At 52.3% G+C, this 18,969-nt stretch overlaps 4 protein-coding genes across 4 annotated transcripts; 3 read left to right on the top strand and 1 right to left on the bottom strand.

Annotated features, from left to right (window-relative positions):
* Positions 1-214: 214 nt before the first annotated feature.
* CkaCkLH20_07398 (deoxyribose-phosphate aldolase) lies at positions 215-1,341 on the bottom strand (the record flags this gene model as incomplete). Its single annotated transcript, XM_038890115.1, has 3 exons — positions 215-1,070; positions 1,126-1,244; positions 1,294-1,341. The coding sequence occupies 3 exons, from the start codon at positions 1,339-1,341 to the stop codon at positions 215-217; spliced, it is 1,023 nt and encodes a 340-aa protein (XP_038744593.1).
* A 287-nt stretch (positions 1,342-1,628) lies between these two features.
* On the top strand, positions 1,629-2,403 carry CkaCkLH20_07397 (thioredoxin-like protein; the record flags this gene model as incomplete). The annotated part of the gene is made up of 3 exons (XM_038890114.1): positions 1,629-1,704; positions 1,766-2,184; positions 2,248-2,403. 3 exons carry the CDS (start codon positions 1,629-1,631, stop codon positions 2,401-2,403), a joined length of 651 nt encoding a protein of 216 aa, XP_038744592.1.
* Positions 2,404-3,079: 676 nt separating this feature from the next.
* CkaCkLH20_07396 (uncharacterized protein) lies at positions 3,080-6,677 on the top strand (the record flags this gene model as incomplete). The annotated part of the gene is made up of 2 exons (XM_038890113.1): positions 3,080-6,522; positions 6,584-6,677. 2 exons carry the CDS (start codon positions 3,080-3,082, stop codon positions 6,675-6,677), a joined length of 3,537 nt encoding a protein of 1,178 aa, XP_038744591.1.
* Positions 6,678-12,832: 6,155 nt separating this feature from the next.
* Positions 12,833-18,212, top strand: CkaCkLH20_07395 (uncharacterized protein; the record flags this gene model as incomplete). The annotated part of the gene is made up of 4 exons (XM_038890112.1): positions 12,833-13,514; positions 14,637-15,013; positions 15,066-15,160; positions 15,908-18,212. 4 exons carry the CDS (start codon positions 12,833-12,835, stop codon positions 18,210-18,212), a joined length of 3,459 nt encoding a protein of 1,152 aa, XP_038744590.1.
* Between the last annotated feature and the right edge of the window lie 757 nt (positions 18,213-18,969).

Genomic DNA, 18,969 nt, shown 5'->3' with positions numbered 1-18,969 from the left:
ACCAGGATTCTCTGGATATATATCGCTTTTAATAGGTGGCGGACATGGATAAGATGGACCCATGCCCACTCTCTGTTGCAGAATTCTTCCCAATTGGAGCTTTCCCCAGCTCTCCGCCGTATGTGAATGAACAAAACCATGACTTTGACATTGGGTATCATCCTCGCCAGGATACCGGCTCAACATGGCATCCAAGATATCCTAGAAGACATCATTAGAACCAAAGTCTCCTCAGGCTCGTGAGCGCAATGAAGAGCGCTTCGTCCGTCCTGATCTGGCGACTACTCTGGCCAGGAAGGACGTTCACCCAGTGGTCGAACAGCTCCTTCGTCTTTCCGCCCGAAACATCCACCATGTCGAGCTCCTTGTCGTTCACCGCCGCATACTCGATTCCTCTCGGTCCACCAAACACGATCATCAGGTGCTTGAATTCCAGCGTCTGGAAGTCAGGGAATGCCTGATCCATTGTGCGACCGCGCTCCGACGTGCCAATGGTGATGTCGTAACCGCCCTCGTACTTGCACTCAGTCCACATAGCCGACAGCGAGCTCGCCTTTCGCACACTGTATCCCCAGTAGTAACCGCCCTCTTCTCTGGGTGCCGCAGGATCGCAGGCTTCGGCCTTGTCGGAGTCGGGATCGGGGTAGGAAAGCGTCACTCGGGTGTTGGGCGGGACCTCGTCCTCAATGGTGACAGGAGTCTTCAGACCAATGTCGATTACGGTACCCTTGGGGGTTCCCTTGCCAGCGACGCCCTCGCGGTAGGGCAGGAATTCTTGTGGGTTCGGGTGGTGCGGCATGTCGAGGGAGGGAAGCTGGCCGGCGAGGCGCAGGTTCGGGTGGAGAGGGAAGAGCATCTTGCGCATGAAGGGAGGTACTTCAAGGTAGCCGAGAAGATGCTCTAGGAAGTGACCGGGGTCGACATCGCCGGTGTAGCTCTTCGTGTCAACGAGCTTTGGGCGGGTCTCGACAGGGCTATCGTCGTAAATGACAACCTCGTCGATACCGAAGACGGCGAGGGCTCGGGCGATGCGACCGGCAACAGAGGTGCGGCGTTCGGGAGTAATCGCACTATATTGTGTCAGTTGGGTTCGCGAAGAGAATCCGGCGCTGGATTGGAACATACTCTGCTAAAATACTGCTGGGAACTGCAATTGAAACGGTCCAGCTACGGCCGCCTTCATAGTTGTAGAACCTGGTCGACCTGGTGCTGTCGACATACTCCTCCTCGCCTATTTTCCTCCTCTGCCTAGTGTGAGCAAGAACTTCGACAGACTGCGGAAACAATTATTACCTTTGCTGTATGATCGTAAGACATTTTGGCGCAATTGAACGATACCAAAATTTGGGTGATGGTGAGGTTGAAAGTTTACTGCCGTAGCGGTCCCAAAAACTTTCTCTGCGCGCGTCCCGCAGAGTGCGGATCCAATTCCGGGGTAATATCCGGCAGAAAGGTGGAGACACTTCTGACCGCCAACACCGCCTGCCGTTCTGGGTACCCGCCACCTTTCCGCTAGGACCAGGCCGCGAGAGCTTCCGTCACTACAGAGCATCCCAGTGTCCCCTTTCCTCGTTCTTTCAACCTCAACTGCTCAGTTTGTACCACTTGCTGCATCTCAACTCGCTATCATGAGCCTCATCAGCGTCCAGTCTGCCGCTCAGTGGCAAGGCATCCTCAGCGGCACCAATGTCGTCATTGCCGACTGTGAGTCTCCATCTACACGCTGCCCCCGCGCATCCGACAACGCTGACAAACGCCCTCGCAGTCTACGCCGACTGGTGCGGCCCTTGCAAGATGATCGCACCGCACTTCGAGCGACTCGCGAAGGAATACTCCAAGCCGAACAAAGTCGCATTTTGCAAGATTAATGTCGACCAACAATCTGGTATCGCCCGTACCCATGGCGTCAGCGCCATGCCGACCTTCATCATCTTCCACGGTGGTCAAGCCGTCGAGACAATCAAGGGCGCGAACCCGCCCGCCTTGACGCAAGCCATCCAGAACGCTCTCAAGCTTCCCGACAAGGCCGGCCGCACCGGCGCTTCCTTCAGTACCCCCGGCCGAACCCTCGGCGGCGACAAGTCTGCGCGCGCGGGTCTTCAGCGCCCTGTACAATGGCAACTCAGTGGCATCTTCAGTAGCCTGATCACGTTTATCGGGCTTTACCTCGTCTCGCTATTTGCGGTGCGTTGGTTCACGAGCGATACCACCGATGGAAAGAAGAACAGCCTGCTGACGGATTGGTAGATTGACCCCCACAAGGCAGCAGAGATGTCGCAGTTCAATCGTGTCAACCCCCCGCCGCCAACAATGAAGTCAAGCAAGGGGTCCGGGCCTGGAGCGAGGCAGGCTCCTAAGGCGGCCGGTTTCAAGACTTTGGCGGACCTTGGCGGTGACGAGTGAAGACAAACACATCATTATGAGGGCAGGCGGCGTTCGGCGTTGTTAACAATTGGCAAAGGCCATCTCACCATTCATACCGGCAATAGTATCATTATTACTCAAATACCACAGTTTTTCTACGCATCATTTCTTCTTCATTGCAATGGCGCTGTATCTTTTTACTTACGCACAGGAAGCTACACTTCGGCATTCAGTCGGTCATCATAAGGAAAGTATTTTCTCGGGGTCCAAATTCGCGTCTTGTCCACAGCCGAGTGACTAGGCATGGGGCTCTCTCGTGCAGCACCTTCATGCAATGCCGGCGCTGACCCGCATCAGGCCAGGCTGGCGCAAATTGCGTGGTATTCTCCCCAGCTTATCTTACCCCTCTTTCTTAACCTCACCTGACTGACATCGCAGGATTTGGTGTAGCCTCGATTTGTCACTCTTCAATTGATTCACTCCGGGGAACTGGAAACCCTTGTAGTTGAGTATTGAGCATCGATATCCAAATTCTTAAACTAATGAATCGACGACTTATCTACCTCTATTTCCAAGCCAGCGTGACGACGACTTTTTTGATCTTATCACTCTGGACGTTTCGTCTCCAAAAGATTGCTTCATTCTGATAAAAGTTCTTTTAGTAAGCTTGATACAGATGCAACTAACAAGACTCAATGCTAACAATAGTTTATGTATGCGCCTCATAAATGTCAAAACACGTCGGCTCGAGCAGTTCCACGTTGCCGATCATGTCCCTCCGTACGCTATTCTCTCCCATACCTGGGGGGCAGACGGTGATGAGATATCCTTTTCCGACATTGAGCATGGTCCTCCCGACAAGGAGGGGCCCGGCCGCATCAAGTTTGATGGATGCTGTAGACAAGCAGAAAAGGACAACCTCGAGTATGCCTGGATTGATACGTGCTGCATCAACAAGGACAGCTCAACGGAGCTTGAGGAAGCCATCAATTCGATGTTTCGGTGGTATCGGAAAGCCGAGCTCTGCTACGCATTCTTGGCAGACGTAGCTTCGGAGGACGAAGGCGAATTTCGCAGCAGCCGCTGGTTCGAGAGAGGCTGGACTTTGCAGGAACTATTGGCACCAAAAGTGGTGGAGTTTTATAGCCAAAGCTGGGGACCCTTAGGTTCCAAGACCGACAGGTCGTCAGCGATCGAGCAAATCACTGGGATACCAGTAGCTTTCCTCACGGGAACAGAGCTTCACTTCGCAAGTGTAGCACAGCGTATGTCTTGGGCATCGAAGAGGAAAACGACCAAAACCGAGGACCTGGCCTATTGTCTTCTCGGAATCTTCAACATCTCAATGAAGATGCTTTACGGAGAGGAAGAGAGGGCCTTTTTGCGCCTGCAAGAAGAGATCTTGGGGAACTCGGAACTGGCAGACGACTCGATTTTGGCCTGGGACCTCAGGATCGACTCCGATGAAAGGCCCGAGACCCCGTCGAAAACCTCCTTCGGGGGCATCCTCGCGGAAAGCCCTGCGAGATTCGCGAACTGTGGGAACATCACTTACCGAGAAAATCCCACCCGCACGATTGAGATTGCGCGTGTGCATGGACATCTCGGCCTTCGCCTAATCTTGCTTCTCAACAAGACGGAGACTCAGACTTTTGGCTTGTTGAACTGTAGCTACACATGCGATGGAGAAAGGGTGATTGGGATACCGCTATGCTTTGCTGCACGCGGGGAAACCGCCGATGAGTACATGAGACCAGCCAACCATAGAGCCGTCTTGTTCTCGGAACCTCAACCAGACACGCCGCGAAGGTTGATCAGCGTCCCCATGCGCCCGCCGTCACAGAAGCTCCCCAGCAAACATCGACGATTTGGTTTCAAGATTCAAGATCAAATTGGCGATGGGCTACAGTTGTCCGACGTGGAGCCACACGGCCGATGGGAGAGGGAAACATCGTTCATCATCACGGGAGTGGATCTCCAACAAGATTCTACTCAACGAACTTGGCTGAGATATCGCCAAACGGTGAAGCAGGCGCAAGACACAAGGGCTCGCGACTTTGTGGTCATGTTGGAACTAAAAGTCAAGGATTCTCGACCATCTGCTGACTGCCATCTGATGACCGCGTCAGCACAAACCAGCCTTTCTGCCATAGCAACGAGTGCACTCGAGACAACGCCGTACACATTTGGGAATCGTGATGCATCGAATGGTTCCTACAATTTGCGCGCAAACGTGTCAGACGGCGTCTTAGAGACTCACGAAATCTTTTCTCTGACGATAACCTCGATGCCAGGGCCTCCAGCATTCACAGTCGACCTGACCACCGAGCTGACAAGGCTCGATCGCCATGTGAATCTCTTGCAATCAATACAAGAGGCCAATCGAATCGTGCCGCGTATTGAAGCCTTGGTCGCGCCAGTGCAGGAGAAGAGAAAGGAGGTCGACGAACTCCAGGCAGAACTGAAAAAGGTGCGGCAACAACTAAAACGACTCGAGGATCAAAAGCGTCAATTATCACAGAAGCTGAATCAGAGCACCAAACACCTTGACGGGCTTAAGAAAGAAGACAAGAGTCTCAGGCGCCGACGAGATGAACTCTACAGTGATATATCGACTCCAGAGCTGTCGGCAATGTTCGGGAACGAGAGCGCGCCTCGATGGCACAGTGCCATCGTCAACGAAATAGCAGACAGACTCCCGAAGACTGATGATGCCACGATAAACGAGATCAAGAGCAAGCCTCAACGGGTCCTCATGCAGGCGATAGCAACTGGGCACAAGCCTGCGGTCAAGTTTCTTATTACCAGAGTGGGAAATCTCGATTTCACGGACACTCGTGGCCGCGGAGTGCTTTCAAGAGCTGTCATCAGAGGCAGCGTGACAATGCTCAAGTGGCTGCTCAGTGAGGGAGCGAAGGTAAATGCCACAGATTCCCAAGGCTTGACTGCCTTGTCCCAGGCTGCACTGGGCGATGCCGAGGGGGAAGCCAAGACTCTCCTCGACCACAATGCTCGCATTGAGCACAGAGACTCTGACAGCAGAACTCCCGCAATAATTGCCGCTCAAGAAGATAGCTGCAAGGTTTTAACTCTTCTTCTCAAACGTGGCGCCAAGATCGAGGCAAAGCGAAAGGGACACACACCATTGTCTACTGCTGTGACGTTCGGCAGTATGAATGCTGCTCGTGTGCTGGTCGCTGAGGGAGCAGACATCCATGCGACGGATCAGGGAGGTTGGACTCTGCTGAATCAGGCAGTACGCAGGTTGAAGTTTGAGTTTGTCGAGTTTCTTCTGGATGAGCGTGCCCTCATTGAGGCTGGAGGCCGCGATGGCTGGACCCCTCTGCTAGAGGCATGCGGCACAAACTCCGAAAGGATGGTCAAACTGCTTCTCGATAGAGGAGCAAATATCGAGGCACCGAGCAGTAAGGCATGGACTCCTATAACGTACGCAATCTCTCGGGGCTACGACCAGATCGTCGAGATTCTTCTTGAGCGTGGCGCGAATATTGAGGCACCGACGGCGAGCAGCAAGAAATGGACCCCTCTGACGTACGCGACGTTTCGGGAGAAGGAGAAGATCGTCGAGATTCTTCTGCAACGCGACGCTAAGATCGATTCAACCAACGCTGCTAAGCAGACCTCGCTTTGCATCGCGGCAGGGAATGGATCCCATCGAATTGCACAATTGCTAGTTGAGAAAGGCGCAAACATCGAGTTTAGAGACGAGCTCGGCAGAACACCATTGATATTAGCAGCAGAAACGTCACATGGGCGTATGGCTTATTGGCTTGTCGGACTCGGGGCTCAGGTCGACGCGAGAAACAAGGCCGGGGAGACTGCCCTGTTTTACGCTGCACGTGCAGAAAGTCTCGATATACTTCGGACCCTGTCGGACAAAAAGGCCGACATCAATGCCAAGGCCAAGAACGGCCAGACTGCGCTCTACATGGCCGTTCAGAGAGGAAACAAGGCCGCCGTACAGGACTTACTGAAGAGGAAAGCCGACATCTTGTTGGCGGACCAAAACGGGCAAACCCCGTTGCAGTATGCGAGGGGTGTATCTGAAGATCGTGGTGATATCTCGGAAATACTCGAGCTCCTCCAGGACGCCGAACAAAAGCTCGAACAGCGGAGAGCCAGATCTTTGAGTCCAAGGTCAGATGTAGCGCAGAGCGGAGGTTTTCGGCCTGAAACTCCTCGAGGAAGTCGACCGCAGGCAAAGAAATCGCGAGCTCGAAGTCAGAGACGAGCGGCTCGGTGAGGCACCAACGCAGTTGCGGGTAGATAGCATCACCAAATGGCTTTCCTGATTTTATATTCGGGGGCAATTTACTCAAAAGGCCGGCAAGATCTCGGCTTGGCAGCTTGTCTCATCCTTTTACGCATGTTTCCCTACTATCACGGCCACTCCAGTGCGATATGCTTCCTAGTGCAGGTTGAGATTGTATACCACTTCAACTCGTATTGTTATCCACTTGTTTCATTGAGAGATAGCACGGGCTAAAGTGCTCATATTGTAATAAATATATTGTGGAACCTTGCATCGAGAAACCCTATAAAGCTCATTCATACCCGGGCACCAGTTCATCTTCATGCTTACTAGTGCCTTCAACTTAGTACACCGACTCGAGAGATACTCTTACCTGCAAGTCCAAGGCGGCTGCCAGCTGACATATCTCGAAGCTGGTGGGTCATCTGCGGCACAGTCATGTAGACAGACGTCCAATCAAACATCAGCACTCGTCGCTGCGAAAGGCAACGCGCCTGCGGCTGAGCCAATACCTCTCTGGTCCCCTCCTTTTACATTGCTAGCTTTCTTCCACTTCAAAACGAACTCATCTAACGTATTTGCTACTGATCAACATCTGGCGCGTCGGCGGTAGAAAGCCTTACGGCAGGCCGAAGTGACTCGCAAGACTGCTTGCTGTATGAGTCTACAGCGAAGATCAAACCAGACAAGAATTCAAGCAGCAAGGCCACACGATCACAGCCCAACCAGCCCGACTCCTAATCTCAGCTTCTTACTACATCCTCTGCACTCAAGCTTCATCATGAGGCTGCTAAACGTCAATACCGGGCGACTGGAAGAGTTCCTGGAGTTCATCCCCCCGTACGCCATTTTATCGCATACTTGGGGCCAGGATCACGACGAAGTGTCGTTCCAGGATATGCAAAAAGCCCAAGTATCCAAGCAAAGCACCGGCAAGAGTAAACTGGACGGGCTTTGCAAGCAGGCAAAAGCCGACAATCACAACTATGTGTGGGTAGACACATGTTGTATCGATAAAAGCAACTCGACCGAGCTTTCAGAGGCTATCAACTCGATGTTCAAGTGGTACCAGAACGCATCTGTATGCTACGCCTTTCTTTCCGACGTGTCTTCAACTGAAGGAATCGACTTCGAAAAACAGTTTCGTGGCAGTAAATGGTTTACACGCGGATGGACTCTGCAAGAGCTGCTAGCCCCAAGGAAAATGGACTTTTACAATCAGAATTGGTGCCTGTTAGGTCACAAACAACACTTGGCACGCGAAATTGCAACTATCACAGGTATCCCGCGGCGATTTATCCTAGGATTCACCGATTTACACAAAGCCAGCGTGGCACAGAGAATGTCATGGGCTGCAACTAGGGTTACTAAGAGAAAGGAGGATGTCGCCTACTCTCTCCTCGGCATCTTCAATGTCAATATTCCCATGATTTACGGTGAGGGAATTCAGGCTTTTGTCCGACTTCAAGAGGAGATTATCCGAAAGATCAAGGACGACTCGGTCCTTGCTTGGGGTTTCAACGCCAATCCTCTTGAAGAAGCTATCGAAGGAGTTTCATCCAATCTGTTCGGAAACGTTTTAGCTTTCAGTCCTGCAGACTTCGCAAATAGCGGCATGGTCACTCCTTTTGAGAACTCGAGACCAACTATAGAAGGCATAGGAGGATCAGGTGGTTTTCTCCACGTACGGATTCCTCTCCACACAACCAAAGCCGGGCAAACGCTCGGCCTCTTAAGCTGCCGTTCTCTTGCTCATGGAGGAGCAGCGGTTGGTATACCATTGTGTAGCATCCCTCCTGGAGAAGAATCAGACGAGTACATTAGGCCGGCGCAGAGCAAGGCACTATTAGTTTCTGCAGCCGATGGGAGCTCTACAGCAACAGAATCTGTACGAATCTATGAACTACTTCGTGCCGAAGACGCTCCAAGCCACCATAGAAGATTCGGCTTCCATATCGACCTGCAGCCAGGCACCGGGCTGAGAATGGGAGAGATATTTTCCTTCGGAAAGTGGACAAGGGACGACGATGTTCTTAGTATAACCATGGACCTCCGAAAAGATGATTCTCAACAGCTTTGGATCAGATTTCATCAGCATTCAGAAAAGCTTCATCGCGACTTCGTGGTGGTCCTAGATTTGGAAATCAAAAAGACGCGAGCCCTTGCCCGTTGTTATGTTATGGTTGCGGCGAGCAGCACGACGCTGAGCGCGATAGCCCATGCGCTGGCGGGAGCCCAAGACATGCTCCAAGAGCAGGCCGCGAACAATGGTTACCTCACTTTAGAAGTCAAAGTGGAAGAAGAGTCGATGGGTTCGCAGCTCTATGTTGTCTTCTTCTCATCCCGGATGGAACCCAACGAAACAACCATTGACGCAGGCACCGAGATGGACATTCTCAACCGTACCATCACCATCCGGAACATGTTCTCACGGGATCATTTTACCGTGATCACGATGCTTAAACTGATGGAAGAATTGGCGGAAAAGGAAGCGGGCTTGCTCGTCAGCGGACGAGGTGACGTGGACGAGATGCAAAATGCCATGCATCGGCCAAAAGGAACCTCCTGGGTTGAGAACAAATCAAACATCGACCATATTCGACGAAAGATCAACGGTTTCGTGGAGGAAACAGAAGCAGCACATTCACAGATGCTCAAGGAGATACAACAAGTTGTCGCGCGTTCATCTGGAGAAAAAAGGCTCTTACATTGGCATGCGTCTATGCTGAACTACCTTAGCGGGTATCTTAGAGGATCTGATGAGCCCGCAAACGCCTCAACGACCGGTCTACTACCGTGGACCTTTATGAGGTCAGTATATCTTGGGAACAACGCTGTTATGAAGTATCTCTACAAGTATTGGGTGCCGCATCGCGATATTGAAGACGCCGATGGAAGGGGGGTTTTGTCGACAGCCATCGCCGGAGGCAATTCTTCAGCACTGGACTGGCTCATTCAGAATGGATTCGATCCAAATCAGTCTGACAGTCTCGGACTGTCCCCTCTAGCACAAGCGGCTAGCAAAGGAGATTGTGCAGCAACCAAAGTACTGCTGAAGCACAACGTCAATATGGAAACCGAAGACAACGGCGGCAACACCCCTCTTGTGTTGGCGGTATTATCAAATTGGCCCCTGGTCTTACGGATGTTACTGTCTCAGGGGGCAGACTTGACGGGAGGCTCTCCGGTCATGCCTCCATTAGCCCTCGCTGCTCACATGGGCTATTTTGAAGTTCTGAATACACTACTCGACTATGGCGCAAGTGTCGACATCAAAAGCCAGCATGGACGGACTCCATTGTCTTTGGCGGTCATAAACGGCCATCAGTCCATCATCCATAGGCTTCTTCTTCTTGGCGCTGCTATAGATGCAAGGGACGTCTGGGGGCATACGCCATTGGCATTAGCGTGCCAGGAAGGCCATTTCCGAACTGCCCAACTGTTGGTCGACTCTGCAGCGGACTTAGAGTCTCGCGACGACGGAGATTGCACTCCACTGGGCCTTGCAGCTCAGAAAGGTCATCTCAAGGTCGTGGAGCTTCTATTAGCCAAAGGGGCGAACATCGAAGTGAGGGACGCGAAGGGTCGAACACCGTTGATGTTAGCAATGGAGGCAGGCCACGAAAAGGTTGTGAAAGCATTGCTCGATCAAGGGGCCCAAGGCGGATTAAAGGTGGTTGCAATGTTCCCTTTCGTGGCACAAAAGCCTGGAGACTTGAGTATGAGAGCAAACGATGTCATCACGGTGCTCAAGAAAACGGGTGATGTGGACTGGTGGTAAGTAGTCTGCACTTGCCTCTTACCACGCATGCTAATTCTTCCCAGGACGGGCATGAATGGAAACGAATGCGGCGTATTTCCAAGTAATTATGTCGAAACAGCCAGATATTGAAGTTGCGGAATGTTCAAAGTGTCGCTGGGAAATACATCAAAGTCTGCTTGAGGCGACAAATGGCAACCATAATCAAGACCATGCAAATTTCAGATACTCAAACGACCGTGGTTCCAAGGCGTCCTGGAAATTCAGTGTTAGTGTAATGTACCAGATTGTGTTCATAGCCATCAATTCATCACGTTGGATCTTTCTTTAGGGGCTCTCTCTCTCCTAGAAGCGTGACCCCCCTGATGATTAAAATAAGTACGCAATCAACCACCTTCGCGCGATGTCCTCAACTCACTTCTTCAACCACCTTCGCTTTCACTGTTCACAAACTGCCGTCGTCTGCCGACCTGCGACATCCCCGTGTCAGCCGACCTCCGCGGCGCAGCTCTAATATGATTGGTACAGACCGACGAATAGAACCGCCTCTTGCGATGCTGCGCACGATTACAGCCGAGCCGCCGAGCTTACCCCTCTATTGAGGATAAGCGCTTATTTTGCCGGCTTGACTACATTTCTCCGCCTCCTATTCTCACAGCCTGATCAATGCCGAAGTCAAATTTCCCAGTAAAAGTCATTGCAACAGGCGGGGAAGCGACAATACGGACGCTCTACGGCGAACGCAAGCATCCAGACCACATAGACGTGTGGTCTTGATTTACCTAGAACACGGCACACACTGCGCCTGTCCATTGGGCTTCCTGCGCCTCATAATGCGGCTTATCAACGTAAACACCGGCCAGCTCACGACGTTCGACTACCGAGAAACGACTCCCCAGTACGCGATCTTGTCACACACTTGGAGCTTAAGTGGAGACAAAGATGAGATCACATTTCAAGATATCCAAAAAGGTCCAATATCTCAGAAGAAGGGACAGCAAAAGCTGGACGGGTGTTACAAGCAAGCAAAAGTCGACGGGCTTGAATACGTTTGGGTCGATACTTGTTGCATTAACAAGGCAAACTTTTCGGAATTGCAGGAGTCGCTGAACTCTATGTTCCGATGGTACGAAGATGCTGCGGTATGCTACGTGTATCTGGACGATGTGCGATCCGAGGAACGCCTATCTACTGAGGTTGATGCACGGAATGAGTGGGGAGGAAAGCCATCAGACTCGACCAAATCGTTTCACGAAAGCCGGTGGTTCCAGAGGGGATGGACCTTGCAAGAGCTCCTAGCGCCAACGAAAGTCGAGTTTTACGACGTGGGTTGGCAGTCTTTAGGCTCAAGACACGCGCTATCCTTGGTAGTGGAGGAAGCAACAGGCATTCCGGGCGAGTTCCTATCGGGAGGCGCGTCGTTTCGAGCAGCAAGCGTTGCCCAGCGCATGTCCTGGGCAGCAAACAGAACGACGAAAAAGCCAGAAGACATAGCATATTGTCTTTTTGGAGTTTTCGATGTTGTAATCCCATTGCACTATGGAGAAGGAGCCGAAAGAGCCTTCGTTCGGCTACAAGAAGAAATCATGAGAAGGATGTCATCGCCAGATGACTCGATACTAGCCTGGAATCTGGACACGAAGCTCGTCGAAAATGACCTGGGCGACGAAATCTCAGACAACAAAGAAAATCGATTCGGACCTATCTTGGCAACTCGTCCCGACGCCTTCAAAGACAGTGGAGGGATTATATGGGAGCCTTGGGACGACGACTTTACGAAATCCATGACAGTTTCTGGTGGCTTCCTGAACATCCAACTGCATCTACATCCCACAGGCCACGGCGCAACTTTTGGCTTGTTGAACTGCTACGATTCAAGAAATAACGGTATCGTGTCGATTCCTCTTTCTCGCTTCACACCTGGACCGGATCCGCGCAACAAAAGATCCCAAGATACGGTGAGGCTTATGAGACCAGAAGGAAGCAAAGCGATTTTACTTGCAAAGGATGCTTGCCGAGATTCCATGTCAGCAAACTCCTTGTCAACCAGACAAATCCATGCACCCGAGAATCCCAGAATATCCCAGGAGAAGGACAAAAGATTCAGCTTCCGTTTCGAATTTAAAGGATCATTCGGAAGCCAATTGAGAATCCTCGAAGTTTATCCAAGAAATCGGATGAAGAAAGGGGAAGCTTACATTGTCACTGGCGCTGACTTCCACCACGATTGTTTAATACGAGCGTGGGTCAGACTCGGCGAAGCACGAACAGACTATGCGCCTGCTCATCTTCGGGACTTCGTACTATTACTAGAGCTGGAAGTAAGAAACAAGATGCCGTACCCTCGGTGTCACGTCATGGTTGCATCACGGGAGACTAAGCTGGAGACCCTGTCAACACATACACGTCACGAACCAACGACGGTCCTCGGTCAAATGAGCGCAGGCACCAACGTTTGCAGCCTGCAAGCCAACCTGACCGAAACACGCAGAGGAGGATATCAATCTTATCTGATTGTATTGGAGCCACTTGACAATGTACCAACCGCATCTATCGATGTTACTGATCTGGTCATGCTTCGCGAAAGAAGTTCACAAGTCTTCCACTTCTACAAGGAAGGCCAGGACGTTGCTTCCAAATTTGACAATCTGGCCAGCACTATGTTCGAACGTAGGGCCTATGGGGACATGAAGCGTCAAAGACGCAAAATCTTGCTTCAGCAAATGGATGCCCTGCAGCAAAAGATGAAGGACATTAAAAAAGAAGACAATCGACTGAAAGATGAGCTGCAGGAACATCAGCAACTGTTGAGCCATGATTCCAACGAATTGGAGAGGCTATACATGGAACAAAGGGGCATGTTGCAGAGGCAGTCACCACTGAGCCAACTCCTCGAGTCTATCGACATTTCGAAGACGGAGTCCTTGCGACGTCGGATGTGTCACGACCTTTCCCTCATGTTGGCGAGCGAAGATCCCCACATCGACTCAATGTCGAACGAAGCTGAGAAATTGATCATGAAAGCCGCCTTCAATGGCAACGTTGTGGCGTTGCAGCTCTTGTGCTCTCTTCACGGCAAATCAACAGATCTCAGCTTCGAAGATGGAGCCGGACGAGGTTTGCTTTCGACGGCAATCTCTGGGGGGAGCTTGGATGCCGCTGCTTGGCTATTAAAGTCGGGGTTATCTGTCAACAGCAGGGACACTCGGGGCATGACTGCTCTGGGACAAGCGGCGTGTCAAGGCTCACTTGCATCTTGCCACTTCCTGTTGAATGAACACGCAGACCTCAACATCGACGATAAATTAGCAATCCCTCCTTTGATATTAGCGGTTGTGGCAAACCAGGCTGAAGTTGTCCGGTTCCTCCTGGCGCGCAAGGCTTATGCCAATGCTATCACTCCGAGTGGCTGGCCTGCCTTAGCTTTTGCAGCTAAACGTGGCTACGTTGACATCATGGAGGCGCTGCTCGACAATGGCGCAGACATAAACATGAGAAGTCCAGATGGCTGGGCTCCTATATTCTTGGCAATTCAAGAAGATAAACCAAGTGCTGTTCGTCTGCTTCTTGACCGTGGAGCAGACCTGCAACCACCTTTCGATCCTCTAGGAAGATTCAGCGTTGAGTTGCCACCAAAGCCTATGGATACCCGTTTGAATGGTATCGAAGACGTCATTGGGTTTGGGATGATACCACACGATCCTGCGATCGGCGAATGGACAGCGCTGGGAGTTGCGGCGTGCCACGGCAACTTAGAAACTGCCGAACTCTTGCTTACCCGGGGGGCGCACTTCGAGGCGAGGAACACCCGGGGCCGGTCACCGTTATTAACTGCAGCGAGTAACGGTCATCACGCCTTGGTCAGTTTACTCCTTGATCAAAAGGGGTTGTTTCGGGGGGCGAAAGATGTGGAGGGTGGTACCGCCCTGAATATTGCGGCTGGTTGTGGCCATTACGAGATCGCAAGGCTGCTGATCAGTCACGAGCACTGGATGGTTAATGAGGCCGATAGAGAAGGGATAACGCCGCTGATGATGGCCTCACGATATGGGCAGGAGGAGATTGTCAATCTACTTCTGTGTCATCAACCACAGTTGGAACGCAGAGACGTCAAAGGGCTCACAGCACTTGCTCTATCCATGAACCATGAAAAATGCGACATCATCATGCCTCTTCTTATCAAACGAGGAGCAGACATTCACACCACATCAAACATCGGAGAGACGCTTCTTCACATAGCCATCACCAATGGCCGTCGACAAGCTGTCGAGCTCTTGCTCGAGGAAGCAAGCGCTGTCTGGCTTCACGATGGTACTGTTCCTAGCGCGTTACAATACGCGTCAAAACTATCACAAACGTACAGCGCTGTAGCCGGAGTGGCCAAAGAGATCCTCGATATTCTCTTAGCTCTTCCTACACCAGCACAGAACCAGGCGGGTTCCGCTCAGACACAAGCACTGACGGGAGGAGAACTTACAATACCAACCGATCAGTCGCTGTTATCCAATGAGGGGCCGTCGTCAAGTCAATATCCAAAGAAGGGGAAGACCCGGATCCCTGCGCGCCTTGTTTCTAGGAGGGCTCTCATTGACCTAGGATACCCCCATATTGAGGAGGTGAGTAACCTGTTCGTCGCGTTATGTAGACATTAGTACTCAACAGTTACAGGGTAAGACAATTATTGTCCTGAAGGCTCTTGGCCAGGATAATATTGATGAGTTGCTCACGCTAAGTGAAGAGTACAGGATGAGTGAACGTGAGCAGTAAGCAGTCGTGCTTTTTCAAGCTACGTAAAAAGTAGAATGATTGTACATCTACATATGACCTGCGCACTTAAAGGAGAGGTTAGGAATGTTACTTCTCTTAACACTTTGATAGGGGCATGATCAAGGTCAGGATGTACCGAGCCGAAAGGAATAGAGGCACAATTAGAAGGAGCCAGGTCAGATTTACTCGATTCAAATACGTATATTTCAAAGCTATGAAACAGTTGAAAGCAAGAGGTCGAGGTGGTGCAAGAGCCCACCTAGGTAAGATAGCCCGACAAGTGCAAAATCCGACCTGAAGTAAGTAGTACCCGACCTAGGTAAGTTGAAGTTGTTAGGTAAAAAGTGTGAGCCTGGCGAGCGGGAGTGGATGCCCGGTGAGGTCTGGAGCGGCATTCACTACAGCCGACCAATCATGAAGCTTTCATTTGCAAAGGGTGGGGCACCACCTTCGAAGTCTAAGGTAGATCCCTTGTCCAAATTTCCTGCGATAGCTCCAAATTTAGCCACTCCTCCTCTCCTTCACAACCTCAATTGCGACCACAACACCGCAGTCATGTTGACAGCAGGTGGTCTCAGAAGTGCCTGTCCCAGCTGTCGGGCCCGGATTTTGCGTTTGACAGGATCCCGTCTCGGTGCAACTGTGGTGGGAAGAAGCATCCCCCCAAGCTCTTCAGGGCCAGCTGTGTCGCAATCAACCGTCCGATCAGCCGGCCGCAGAACATTCACGACAACATCACGCAGATTCCAGGATTCCGAGACAAGCAAACCCGACGCGAAAGATCTCTCACGACCAGACGATATCGAGACCGTCGTCCGCGAGGCGAAACAAAGATTCCGCGACACACTGCCCAAGGGCTACCTCAGCGAGGAAGAATACAGGCTATACGAGCGATGGTACGGGCCACCGTTGCGAGAGACCTCTCCGGAGGATGTGGGCATAGAGTACCTGAACGAAAAGGTGTCCGAAGCACGAGTCCGGCATGATGGATCATCCGAGCCTGCCCTCCTTCGACAGGTCGAGGGCGGCTCCTACGAAGAGGTATCCTACGTCCGCAAAGGAGTATCGCAAACTCCAAACGAGGAGCTTGGCGAGATCATCGAAGACAACGTCACCTCCGAAATATCCACCGAAGTCGAGCCGACCGAAGAAGTCGAACCCGAGGAGCGGGAGAACTACATCAACATCGTGGCGAGAAACAAGCGAGAATACGATGCGCTCATGAAGTTGCAGAAGGACTTCGAAGCCAACGCCCGCGCTTTCGAGGAGTCGGAGAGAGCGCAGGCTCTGGCGGAGGAGCAAGCACAAGAGGAGGAAGATGCGCGAGACGAGGACCGAGAGTTCGACGAGGACGAAGAGGACCTTGACGAGATGGAGGATGGCATCCAGGACCAGGGCATCTCAAACCGTGCCGGTCGCCTGCACCCGCTCACCAGAGATGGCCATTTCTCGACAAACCCCTCCACCGTCGCACTGCCATACGTTGGTTACATCTCGCCTGTCACGACGATGCTCGGCAGAACAGACATCAAGCACGTGCAGGAAGCAGCAGAGAGAGCCTTTGGAGGCCCTGGTCTGCCGTACTCTCCCGCGACGCCTGCTTCCAAGATGAACCTACCTCAGCAACCCGTTGGTATGGCCGTGTGGCAAGCTAGGATGTCAGAGATTGACGCAGACGCCTTCGTCTCCACATTCTTGCCACCCGCCTACGCCTCCGCCATGGGCAGTCTTGTCGAGGTCCGCAAGCGCCTGGGTACGGAATGGCTGCGCAAGCTGTTTGAAAGAGGTGACGGTGAAGGCCCCCGAGTTTTGGATGTCGGCGCTGGAGGTGCTGGCCTTCTGGCATGGCAAGATGTCACCCGCGCTGAGTGGGATGCCATGAAGTCTCGCGGCGAGGTCACGGCAAAGGCACCTCCCGGAAAGCAGAGCGTGGTTATTGGAGCTGAAAAGCTGAGATTACGCATTTCAAAGTTCCTGCAGAACACGACCTTCCTGCCGCGGCTACCGGATTACATCCACTCGTTCGAGAACCAGCACTTGCACGTCGACGCCAACCAGACTCCCCAGCCCAGGAAGATGTTTGATGTTATTATCGCATCTCATCTGCTACTCCCAGTCAAGGAGGGCCACAGACGCAAGGCCATTCTCAACCAGCTCTGGTCCCTTCTCAACCCCGAGGGCGGTGTCCTCATCGTCCTCGAGAAAGGGCAGCCGCGCGGTTTCGAGGCTGTCGCCGAGGTCCGTGATCGCCTTCTGGACGAGTTCCTCATTCCTCCTGGAGGTGAGGGACTCAAGGCCGAAGACGAAATGGAGACATCTGCTTTTATCCGAGTAAAGGAGCCCGGCATGATCATCGCACCCTGCACCAACCACAAGTCATGCCCGATGTACCTCGTTCCCGGCAGGAGCAAGGGACGTAAGGATTACTGCCACTTCACCCAACGCTTCGTTCGCCCTCCTTTCCTACAAAAGATCATGGGCGCAACGCAGCGGAACCACGACGACGTGCAATTCAGCTACGTCGCCATCCAGCGCGGTGTTGCGGCGAAGGAGGGCGAGTTTGCCGGCGACGAAGCGACGGACCGCGCCTTTGATGGTTATGAAAACGCCGAAACCGCCCCCGACATGCTCTCCCTACCTCGCCAGATCCTCCCGCCCATCAAGCGCCGCGGACACGTTACCCTTGACGTGTGCACGCCGTCAGCTCACATTGAGCGATGGACGGTACCCAAGAGCTTCAGCAAGCAGGCGTACCACGACGCGCGCAAGGCGAAATGGGGTGACCTATGGGCTCTAGGCGCGAAGACGCGGATGCGCCGGAATGTGCGTCTCGGCAAGCCCGAGGCTGAGGATGATGGCGGCGTTCGAGCCCAGCGGGCGAAGGAGGCGGCTCGCAGGTCGAAGAAGCCTGTGAACGTCGACCTGAATGAGCAGGGTGTTGTTGGTGACCCTGACGCTATCGCGAAGGCGGCGGAGCCGAGACGCCGAAAGAGCAGCAGGCAGACTGCCAGGCAGGACTTGAACAAGCGTGTTCAGAATGATGATTAAGTTGTCATATCAGATGTATGAGTATGATTGTGTATAAACACGGGTGGGGAAAAATACTGTAACAACACCAAAAAACCAATACCAGTACATAGACTCGGGGATGGGAATGGGGGCATGCAACGAAACACCACAAACCGCTCATGAAGAGCCGTCAATATCACGTCTCAATACCAACACAATCGACTTGGAACATAACATGTCCTTATCTGTGATAACAATTACCCCTCTACCCCTCCATCAGCATCTCGCTTCCTTGACCGGAGATGCCACGACTGCACGGCCCCAGTTCCTTGGATCTCCGGTGACGGCTCCGCGGGAGTCGGGGCGAAAGCGGCTGATTGGCCAGGATGGGAGATGCCGATAGAGGCCGATAAGACATCCCGCAAAACCACCAATGCGCCGGCTGTCGGGATGGTGTCATCGCCAGCGAATGAAAATTTAGCTGACCTTTTATGCCCGGCGCATGATTGGACCCGCATCCTTCTTTCGGGGTCTGCGCTGCATGGGCAAAATAACATGAACGATTTCCTCTAAATTCTTATTAGACTGCGTCTTAATAATTCATTGTGGCCAAAGAGCGCGTGGTTTAATCTTTTTCTGATTATGCCCGAATGTTGGACACGGGCCTTTTATCTTTGACTTTCTTTCATTTCTCCTCTTGAGGATTACTCAGAGTTGACTTACTCTCATCTCACTCCTACAACACAGCTTCACGATACTTCCACATAGGAGACAGGGGTTGTAAGACCTGCTGAAG

Source organism: Colletotrichum karsti (assembly GCF_011947395.1).
Source record: "Colletotrichum karsti strain CkLH20 chromosome Unknown Scaffold23, whole genome shotgun sequence".
Lineage (NCBI taxonomy): Eukaryota > Fungi > Ascomycota > Sordariomycetes > Glomerellales > Glomerellaceae > Colletotrichum > Colletotrichum karsti.
Note: the sequence above shows the minus strand (reverse complement) of the source record. Positions and strands in the feature narration are given on the sequence as shown.